Source organism: Abramis brama (assembly GCF_963993115.1).
Source record: "Abramis brama genome assembly, chromosome: 20".
Taxonomy (NCBI): Eukaryota; Metazoa; Chordata; class Actinopteri; order Cypriniformes; family Leuciscidae; genus Abramis; species Abramis brama.
This window is the reverse complement of record NC_139982.1, coordinates 26,038,844-26,050,055: the sequence shown is the minus strand read 5'-3', so window position 1 is coordinate 26,050,055 and position 11,212 is coordinate 26,038,844. Positions and strand designations below refer to the sequence as shown.

At 37.2% G+C, this 11,212-nt stretch overlaps 1 protein-coding gene across 1 annotated transcript in view; it reads right to left on the bottom strand.

Annotated features, from left to right (window-relative positions):
- Window positions 1-267: 267 nt before the first annotated feature.
- The window catches only part of lrp5 (low density lipoprotein receptor-related protein 5), a 57,229-nt gene continuing 46,284 nt past the window's right edge, over window positions 268-11,212 (bottom strand). The window contains exons 14-24 of the mRNA XM_084095404.1: window positions 10,400-10,596; window positions 9,696-9,898; window positions 7,430-7,620; window positions 5,741-5,950; window positions 4,934-5,059; window positions 4,588-4,824; window positions 3,757-3,867; window positions 3,411-3,644; window positions 3,165-3,307; window positions 2,889-2,986; window positions 268-2,477 (exon numbers count right to left, since the gene is read on the bottom strand). Coding sequence (XP_083951530.1) covers window positions 2,216-2,477; window positions 2,889-2,986; window positions 3,165-3,307; window positions 3,411-3,644; window positions 3,757-3,867; window positions 4,588-4,824; window positions 4,934-5,059; window positions 5,741-5,950; window positions 7,430-7,620; window positions 9,696-9,898; window positions 10,400-10,596 — 2,012 coding nt within the window. The 3' untranslated portion in view covers window positions 268-2,215. The remainder of the gene's footprint in view (window positions 2,478-2,888; window positions 2,987-3,164; window positions 3,308-3,410; window positions 3,645-3,756; window positions 3,868-4,587; window positions 4,825-4,933; window positions 5,060-5,740; window positions 5,951-7,429; window positions 7,621-9,695; window positions 9,899-10,399; window positions 10,597-11,212) is intronic.

Genomic DNA, 11,212 nt, shown 5'->3' with positions numbered 1-11,212 from the left:
TATATGATCAATAAGTTATGACAACATGTGTTGTTACACTGCTTGCTCATCAAAATAAGTTAAGTGATCTTTTTTAACTTTTTTTATGTTATACAAGATTCAACTCATTTTTTTTTTTTTTTTTAAAGTCAGTTTAAGTTAAAATGACTCAAACATCCAAGTTGATTGTACTTAAAAATTTAAGGTAGCAACTTTTTTTTTTTTTTTACAGCTTATGAGACATACTGCATTAACAATCACCATGTTAAAGAAGACAATATTGCATTTCTTAAAATAGAACCTTTATTATATATAAAAATGCTTTTGATACAAAAATTGTCACAAGTGTGCATTATATGAGGCATTTTTGTACACAAAACAAAGACATTGGTGGTGCACCGATGAGCAAAAAGCTCTTCGAGAGTGGATGGTACGATATAGACAGATTCAGTCAAAGCGCTGACCTGCCAAAGTGGTATAAAATCCTAATAATCTCCATTCAGTCACATTCACGATGAATAGTGTTACCTTGAGGGCAATTTAATGAGATCCATAACTCTGGAAAATAATTTGCATCACCTGTTAAATTGGTCTTTGCTGAGTTTTCTAGATTGACTATTTCCTTTCATCTAATATTTGCCTTAAAAGACATTGCTATATGTCTTTTTGTATGGCTATCTGTAAAAGCAACTACTGTAATCAGTCTGTGAAACTCAATCTTGTAGTTTTTTCTAGATCTAGAATTCTAGTTATGCACATGTAATTTCCATAAGTGCTCAATTTGGCAAAGAGATAAAAGTACATTTTAAACACACATACATGGCATTTCAATGTGTGCTACAAGACGTTTTAACCTAAAAAACATTATCTCCATCGAATTAGCATTATAAACAGGGAAATACAGTTTACTTTACTTTACTATAAAAAAGGGGGGAACAAAATTTGAAAATTGCATTTCATGAATTACAAAAAGCAGTTTGTTACCATAATATTACAGTAAAATTAACCACATATCCTTGTTTAAATCATAGCTTAGTTTTACTGTTGTATTATTATTACTATAATTATTATTTTTTAGTTTTTTACTAAACACCTACAATGAGTTCAGTCCATGAGATCTGATAAATCCATGTAGCTCACTACAAAGCAGGTGACTTTCTGCTTCTTTAAAGGAATAGTTCAGTAAAATATGAACATTTTGTCATCATTTACTCACACTCATGCTGTCCCAAACCCTTACGACTTTCCTTCTTTTGTAGAAAACAAAATGAGATGTTTATCAGAATGTCCAAGCTGCTCTTTTTCATATAATGAAAGTGAATGGTGACCACGGCTGCCAAGAAAGATAGTTAATAATTACTTAAATTTCACAAAGCTATCGTTTGGTATGATGCTTTTACGGTACTTTTTGGTCCCCATCCACTTTCATTATGGAAAAGAGCAGCTTGGACATTCTGCTAAACATCATCTTTAATGTTTCACGGGGGAAAATGTGTCTCAGGTTTGGAATGACAAGATTTTTAGTTGAACTATCCCTTTAAGACAAGACTTTTAAACAAGACTCCTTCAAAGCAAAGGCATTTCACATGTATGTTTTTCTATAAGAGATTAATAACAATTTTACAATGGTCTATGGTCAGTTCTCATTATATAAACAAAACATTTTAGCTGGCTGTTTTCATTTGTCATTATTTACAGTAAAAGATTTATGTACAATAGCAGCAAACACACTTTTGGTAAACAGGACAAACCAAACATATGCTTGGAATAGTATCATATTCACATAGAACATAATCAAAACAACACCTCATTGCCATTACGAAAAACATTAATTATTTACTTAATTACACATATGTACAACTCCTCTGCAGCGGATGATTTTGGTGTTATATAGACGATTTGGTTCGCAATTAAACTTCTTTATAATTGGTATTATGAAAAAAAGATGGTTAAATCATGACCATCCTGAAACAGTGACACGGTTGCATTTCAGTTCATATTCTTACATATTGGTGGGGGGGGGGGTAAAAACAATGTCATAATATAATTAACTCGTGCAAGCCTCGTCCTGTCACGACCGCTGATCACGTAACTGGGTGAAAATATCCGGAAAACGTTTCCTGTTCCTCCCAAAAAGCTGAAATGTTTCTTGAACAAAGCGTGTGGAAAATTAAATAAAATCTTTGTTTCTTTAACTATTTAAAACTATGTACAGAGCGTGGCGGTTTGCCGGGTGTCATGAGGAGTCTGTGCAGGGCGAGGGGGGCGGGGGGCACAGGTGGAAGTAGCTGCGCTCGGTGGAGGGCGAGGGAGGGCAGCTCTCCTCCGCTGACATGTACTGGCTGCGGGGCGTGGGGGGCGGGGGGTAGGGGTCAGAGTCTGAATTGAGGTCCATGTAGTACTTATTGCTTTTCCAGCGGCTGGTGGTGTAGTCACTGTCACACACGTCTGTGCTGCAGGGGGTGGTGGGGGGCGCGACCCCTCGCATCAAATATGGCCTGTCAAGGGGAAAGATTCACAGATCAGTCACTGGAGGAGACGTTTGAGCTATGTGTCCATCGCCAGTCATCTATTCAGCCATCCATCCATCCATCTATCCATCTATCCATCTATCCATCCATCCATCCATCCATATATCTATCCATCTACTCATCTATCCATCTACTCATCTATCCATCTACTCATCTATCCATCTACTCATCTATCCATCTACTCATCCACTCATCCCATCCATCCATCCATCCATCCATCTACTCATCCACTCATCCCATCCACTCATCCCATCCACTCATCCCATCCACTCATCCCATCCACTCATCCCATCCACTCATCCCATCCATCCATCCATCCATCCATCCATCCATCCATCCATCCATCCATCCATCCAGGATCTCTGTACTAAATCCCACCTGTAAGACCTGGTTGTGGAAGGGCTGTTGGACGAATAGAAGACTTCTGCGTTGTAAAGTGAGCGATCTGTTGCTGGTGATGGAGGAGGGTTGAGCATCTACACACAGATCAGAAAAATAAAATAAAAATGGTATTAAACAACAATAAACCAGACAATATAAAATATATGAATAAGCATTTAATTTAAAATACAAAACCCTTTTGTCCTAGATGGAATTAAATAAATAAACACTGGTCCTTTCTTATAAACAATAAACTGATGAATATTACAGTACCTGTGGATAGAAAGCTCCTTTTGTGCTGGAAGAGCTACTGGATGAAGCTCCTGTCACATGGTTTCTGTCGTAGAGAGGCGCCCCACTGCTGCTGCTGCCCATGAGACTCACTGAGCTCATCATGGACTTCCCACAGGAAATACCTGTGCCACAGCGAGACAGACTCATCACCCACAAGACTCATCACAGGCAGAGAAACCATTCACCTTAAGAGACCGCAGCAGCTATCAAACGGCAGACCTTTACCTGTAAAAGTACCGTGCTGTGAATTTGTGGGTGCGATGAAGTTGAGGGGCACGTGAGGGGTCCCGCTGATGTACTCGTGGGGGAAGCCTCCGTTGGGGCCCTTGTAATGGCGACACACGACTCTCTGACACACAAAACACATGCCTCCCATCACAAAGACAGAGAGGATGATGCCGATGACGGGGCCGATGGTGCTGGTGTGACGCGGGAGGTCGTTGGGGGGCGGAGGGAAATCTGTGAATAAGCCAAACGGATGTTTTCGTCTTGCAGGCATCGTTTCAATCACCAAGTTATGCATGCATGTCAAACACCATATGCTTTATTTTGTATGATATGGTCAACGTACCACAGAAAAGCTCATCCGATTTGTCAGTGCAGTCTGCGAAGGAGTCACACTGCTGTTTCTTCAGGATACACTGGTTGTTGCCACAACGGAACTGATTAGGCATACAAATGGCTGATGGGGGAAAAAAGGGAGAGGACAGATAAGAGACTGCCAATTAAAACAGCTTCAGTGTATAAATAAAAAAAAGAGGCAGCATAAATTTATGAATGGAACAAATCAGTGTTTCCTATAGGAATTTGCAACAAAAGTCAAGCTCTTTCTTTAACTATACATTGTCATATGAACAAGACAGTTATTTAATTTTTTTTAACACTATCCCCCGGTTTCACAGACAAGGCTTAAGCCTAGTTCCAGACCAGAATGCATGTTTGAGCTGTTTCAACTGAAAGCAACTTGCAGCGACATACCTTAAAATATGTCAGTGCCATTGTTTTTTCTCAAGATGCATAATGTTTTTCTAAGGCACATTTATAAAAGCTACTTAAATGTCCTAATTGAATAAAGGCCTAATCCTGGCTTAATCTGTGAAACCAGGCCTATAACGTTTTTCAACCCAAAATCGAGTTGGACATTAAAAAAATGCTGTTCATTAAATGACTCAAGTGAATCATTTGAGCCTCTCCAGTGATGATTCAGTGATTTGTCTGACTGACTGGTGAGTTGTTTCAGAATAATTGTACTGATTCACACAGCAAACTATTGATTAATATGAGCTGATTTAATTTGAAAGTATGAAAGTAATTCAAAAGGAAAGTTAAATTGTATTTGCACATCCCTTTGTAAAGGAGAGCTGCTTGTCTTGCTCTTTTGCTGCGGAAAAGTTGAACGTACTTTCGCAATCCAGTTCATCAGAGCCATCTGCGCAGTCTGGCTCTCCGTTGCAGCGCAGCTGAGAGTCCACGCACTGGCCTTTGTCGCACTGGAACTGGAGTTCGGAGCAGATGGGGCAGTTCATCTCGTCGCTGTGGTCTGCGCACTCGGCGATGCCGTCGCAGCGCCACGCCATGGGGATGCAGTCGATCTCACCAGTAGCACAGGTGAACTGCTCGCTAGAGCACGTGGGAGGCTCTGATGGAGGTTGTGAGTAAAAATGCGATTAGCGCAGATACATAAAAAACGATTTGTGCATTTTTGGTTTCATGCCTCAGATATGTGTGTGTATATATGTCTAATGTACCTCCGCAGCTGAGTAGATTTTGAAGCAGCACCAGGTGCATGGGACAAGAGCAGCGTGGCGTCCCGTCGCCCTTAGCGATGCAGATGTGGGAGCAGCCTCCGTTATCACGGGAACAAGGGTGGGATGCTGTTAAGGAGATTAAAAGACAAATTATACTCTTTAATAATAGGAACTCTGAAGCCATGTGGACATTAACTACATAATTATACAGATTTTTGTCAACATATGATTTGTGCAGCTCAAACAAGGTGAAATGCAGGTTAAAACAATTACTTACACACACACACACACACACACACGTGTTTTGCTGGCATACGTGTGTATATGTATGTATATATATAGATAAACACGTTAATATTAATATTAATACAGCATTCTTAAATAATTAATATTTTAATTATATAAATATTAAATAAAATAAAAAATATATATATATTAATTATAATAGAATAATATGCTAGGTACATTCCTTTTAATTAGTCCTTCTTAAATGTAATTAATATTTTCAAAATATCTTAAAATTGTTATATATATATATATATATATATATATATATATATATATATATATATATAATGTTAGTAAGTAAATAATATGCAAAGTTTTATTCTTTAAATTTATAATATCTTAATATTTGTATACAATAGTAGATCATTAAATTAAATTGGTAAATAACTTGACATCTTATATTCTGTATTTATACACCATAAATCATTATATTATATTTTTTTATGCACATAGCTCACAAGGGTTTGGAACAGAACTAATGATTTAGTCTTAAAGAAATGTAAGAAACTGTGAATTTACCAAACTCCTCTGGTTCCATGTACTCCACCGCATGGATGCTGGTCAGGTACTGGAGTCGCCCCTGAATGCGGGTCCTCTTCTCTCCGGTCAGCTTGTCCACGCGCTCGATCATCTGCTGCTGTTTGTCGATCCAGTACAGGTGATCGCCCAGCACTGTCAGACCGACAGGCTGAAGGATGTTGGAGTCCTGAAGAACGATCCGATTGGCCCCTGGAAAGCAAACAAAGAGATCCGCAGAGTCATAATTCAGGTTTTTCCCTGTGTCGCGCTATAAATCATATCTATTCAGCCTTTGTGTTGGTCATTTGGCTGCAGAGGGATTCTGTTGCGCAAGGAGATTAGCCGTGGCTTAAGGTGTGATCATCTGTCTCATGCTAACATCAAACATCAGAGCTCAGCATCTGGAGAGACTTTGCTTACTGGCAGCTCATTGGAAATAAGTAAGAGAAATCAGACAAGTCAGTGATTTTCGGTGACGAACGCACTTAAATAAACTCAGAAGAATGAACTATGTTACAGTCCATCAAATTCTTCATTAGAGTTTTGTCAATGTATAGACCATGTTTAGACAACACAGACTATACTGTTTTGATTAGTTTAGACTGGCCGCTATTGAACATATACAGCGTAAATCTAGATTGAACCTGGCCTGTGCTCTCTGTCTGTATTTGTTTGGTTTCCATAGCTGTCATTTGACATGGTTAGAGGATCAAATCTGATTGGAGAGGTCAGAAAGTTGTCCTTATTTCACATGGTGTTCCAGAATACTTCAGAACTGATCGCAATCAATTTGCCCATGGGCAATGCAATACAAGAAAGGAAACAAAAACATTCTGAGCCTGAGATTCAGTGACATGGTTACGTAGTGAAAATACATACTTTTTCTGGCAACGCTCTGACATCAAAATAAATGACTAACATTGAGTTGTATGGGAACATTTCGTAAGTCTTAAATCATGACATTTGGTACAATATTACAACCAAGACAATGTTTGTTTTTTATAATTGTACAAAAATCAACTTTCACTCAAATGCTGATAATTAGGCACAATAAATTGTTAATTTAGTATTATATATGTGCTATTATTTTTTAATATTTTGAATTGGCTTTTATTTTATTTTTATATCCATGTTTATTTTTTCCCTTTTTTATTATTCTGAAATATTTAGCCATATATATATATATTAGCTATATTTAGTTCAGTTTTAGTTTAATTAAATTTAAGTACTTAACCTTAAACCTTTTTTTATGCGATTTTATTTCAGCTTTATTTTTACATTTTAATAGTTCTAGTTTTAGTTACCAATAACAACACTGATTGTTACAACAGTTTATTGGTTGATTTTAGTGATTTTTTTTCTATTTATTGTACTGGCTGATATTGGAAATTTACAGTAATTAGCTTATAAAAAAATATTCTGATAAAGTAGTGTAGATATTTTAATATTGGGCATAACATAAAATAATTAATGGCTTATCACTATTGGCCAGCTTTGTTATATCAGTGCTTCCCTACTTACATATATAAAAATTAATATAATTGTTTTAAATATATATATATATTTTTTATTTATTATTATTATTATTTATTATTATTATTATTATTATTATAATTGTATTAGATAACTGTTCAAAATTCAGTTTGACATAAAATTAGTATTTGAAAAGCCAAATGTAATAGTATTTACCAGACAGGTCACTGCTCTCAATCCGTTTCAGGTCTGCATCCACCCAGAACAGCTTGCCCAGCTTGTTGTCCAAAGCCAGAGCCACGGGGCGGATCAAACCGGTCGTGAACAGGGATTCACGCTCCGTCCCATCCAAAGACGCACCTTCGATTTTAGCCGAACGATCCTGGACAGTAGTGAAATACATGTAGCTGTGGAAAAAAAAAGGTTTGGAAGTTAATTTAAAATGCAGTAAAGGCAAAGTGATTTTAATTGGATTCTATAAACAACATCTTTCAAGATGTTTCAACATCTAATAAAAGTGTTTGTAGTAATTTATGTTATTGCATTAAATAACCAACATATGATCTGTAGGCTTGGATAAACGCTCATTTGTTGAAGAGAAAGAACAACTTTGATAGGGCCGTGTTGTTTTGACTGTGTGGGAGAATTGTATATCTTCACACATCACAAAAGCCCTTTAGCCCTAATGTTATGTCTAGACTAGTTTGTGATAACTCTCAAAGGTGCGTTTGCTCCTTTGTTTTCAGTCGCTGTCTGAGAAACACAATTTGCATCTGTTAGCAATTTGGTTCGGCTTAAAAAAAAACTGAACAGCAATATCGATATCGATGCCAATTCAGTGTCTGAGTGTCATTAAAAATGAGAAAACAGCACAGCTTAAAAAAACAGTTACTTCTGGGAAAAGTTTGGGGGCGATATACATTTTATTTGATACATTTCCAATGCTAAGAAGGGGACAGAAGAAATGAATAAACCCCAACATTGGTTTGGCTGATGGATCTGAAGATGCCTTCTCTGAGTCAGAGCACTATGGAGTGTAATGCACTCACTAAACATCTGCCAAAGCCTGACTTCAGTGTGGGGAATGTAGCTCATCACATATTACATTTCCCACCTGCATGTTAAACAAAACCTTATGCTAACATCTTTGAAGATGTTTTGATCCTGAACGATCTGAAAAACTAGGTAAACCAATGCTTCATTAATTTTACGACATTTTGACAGCATTTTGGATCCAGATCCACCGATTAGCGAAACATTTCTTTAATCTGTGCTTTTAACACCAAGTTGATTATCAATTATATGAAACACAAAACAAACCATAACAGGCCAGTGTTAGCGTTAGCTGAAATAAAAATATAAATTAGATTAAAAACGTATAATTAGATTATAAACTAGATTAAAAACTTGGCTTGAACAGCCAAACTTTAATGCGCTTTGGCTGTTCGTTTACATGACAACTGCATTTTGGGGGCCTGAAGTTTTTAAAACCATATCATTATTGTCTCCGTGTAAACTACAAAACGGATTTGTGAAAACGGTGACGTCATGCGCATGCATATTGTCAGTCTATAGGCGCCTAGTGTTCCTTTACCATCGCCAACTACTGGCCTGGCGGCAGAATACAGTTCTCGCGGATCCGTGTGAACGGGGTTCGAACACTGTCGTCTGTATGCGAAATACGATAAGGAAACACTTTTCCGTTTTGAGTATATCATTGTCATGTAAACGTACACTTAAAAATAACTGAAAACTAAATAGAAAAAAAAAAAAAAAAAAAAAAAACGTAAAAAAAATGACAAAAGCACATAAAATGACTAAAACGTGAACTAAAATGAAAACACTAACAGGCATGACAAAACTCTTATTCTATTCAGACATCTACAATTTAGGGGATAAAATGTGCAACTAAATATAACTGCAACAGTAAAAACACAAGCTTGATCTCAGACACACAAACAAACATTACATGCTCGTTTTTGTGCCATAATTTTTCTATCCTGCCACTATTATGGGAGAAGTCCCCTACACCCCACCAAGATGAGGTTGAGACATAAATAGAAAACCCACTGATGACGGTCACACTAACAATGGGACACACACAATTACAGTGCATGCAGCCAACGCCTGTGCTTGGTCGAGCCGCTAGCGAACGCCGCAGCACGAGGACCACAGAGGGCCATCTGTTCCACATATTTGGCTATTGGAGAGGCCTGGATGGAATCAAGAGTTTTCCGACAATACGAAAGCAATGGCGAAGTGCGCCGTCATTAGGGTATCCAGTTCTATGCTGTAATTTCAAGTCCGCCGGCCATATATCAATAAACAATTGATAAGGTGTTGTTATGTTTATGAAAAGGAGCCAAACCAAAGCTGAAAAACAAAATCTGGCCCTGAGGTTTTGGACTGGATGAGCAATTAAATTGAATGCAGGTTGTAATAATCATGCCCTATACTTTATTCCGCTAATTAATAATCGTACCCTTTCTCAGCGTTCACCACAATAGCACGTGGCTTGTCCCCATCATCCTTCAGGACCTCTCCGATAACGTCGCCGTCCATGCGATGGATGTTGATGGTGTTGGTGCTCTCGCAGGTCCAGTAGACGGTGCGACTGTAGGAGTCCAGACTCAGGTCATGAGGCTGCTTCGGGGTAAGACTGGTTGGGGTCATCACCGTGGACGTCTGATAAATCAGATGACATCATTTTAAATTAGGACCGTCAACATATGGTATGCTGATCAATTTAATTGATCACAAATAATTCATCAGTATGCTAAAACAGAGTCGCAAAATGAAGATAATACAAAAGTGGATCAGATATTAAGAAATGGTTTTAAATGATAATAATACTAATGAATATATATTATAAATAATTTTTCAAATAATTTTTATATTAAGAACAACAACATTTATTATCAACATAGTAATAATAATAATAATGAAAATCTTATTTAAAAATGATAAATTTTTGTATTATCTTAATTTTGGGACAGTGATGATGATGATGATAATAATAATAATAAAATTAATGATTTAATTTATTTTAATTTTTTTATAATAATTGTTTTAACTAAATGTTTTAATGTAAAACATATGTAAATAATATATTAAATAATAAATATTTGTTGCAATCAGAGCAGTTCAGGTGAGTATTATAATCAAGTTCTTTGATTGAACTGTCACCTGAGTGCCATCATCCCGGGCCCTGCGGATGTTTTGTCGGCCATCCACCCAGTAGACCAGGCGTTCCAACGGGTCAAAGCTGATGGCACGCAAATTCTTCATAACGTGGATTGGTAGAATCATGTCTGGACTCTGTTCTCCCAGTACCATTCGACTGATGGAGCTCTTCTGGCTGAAGAGCAGGAAGCTAGAGGGCGCTGTTGAGCAAAACAACAGGGAGGCGAGAATAAGGAATAAAGCACAGGTCAACAATGGACAATTCAAAGCCAGCTCCATTCCACTGATCAGAAGGTGAAGGTCAGCTAAACGCAATCATACTAACTAAACGCAATCAGCCTTTCCCTCCAGGCAATGAAAGAATGAAGAAACAAGAGGGACTTAAAAAAAGTAGAAATACACTAGCATTGCCAAGACCTCTGCACTCTTGGCCAAATGCTCTCACCGGGCTCCCTGGCGTGCTTGTTTAATCCAAGTTCAGTCATTTTTAAGCTTATAAGGAATTAAATGCATATGACTGAGTTTTGCATGGCTGGGAGCCATTGTTTTCTAATGCCATTTCAATCTGCCAAATGCATCTTAAAACCCATGACTCACTTTAATGTCAAGTAAAACCTAGTGAACTTTATGGCTGAAAGATCATAGATTACTTAAGCCCCGATGGCTGCTAAAATATAAAAACTCAAAACAGTTTATTTTAATCAGGGTTCAACAATAAGGACAATATTATTAAATAATAATCAGTAGTACTAGTAGTATACATCAACATTTTATGAATAACATTGATATACAAATAATAACAATTTGTAGTTGTAT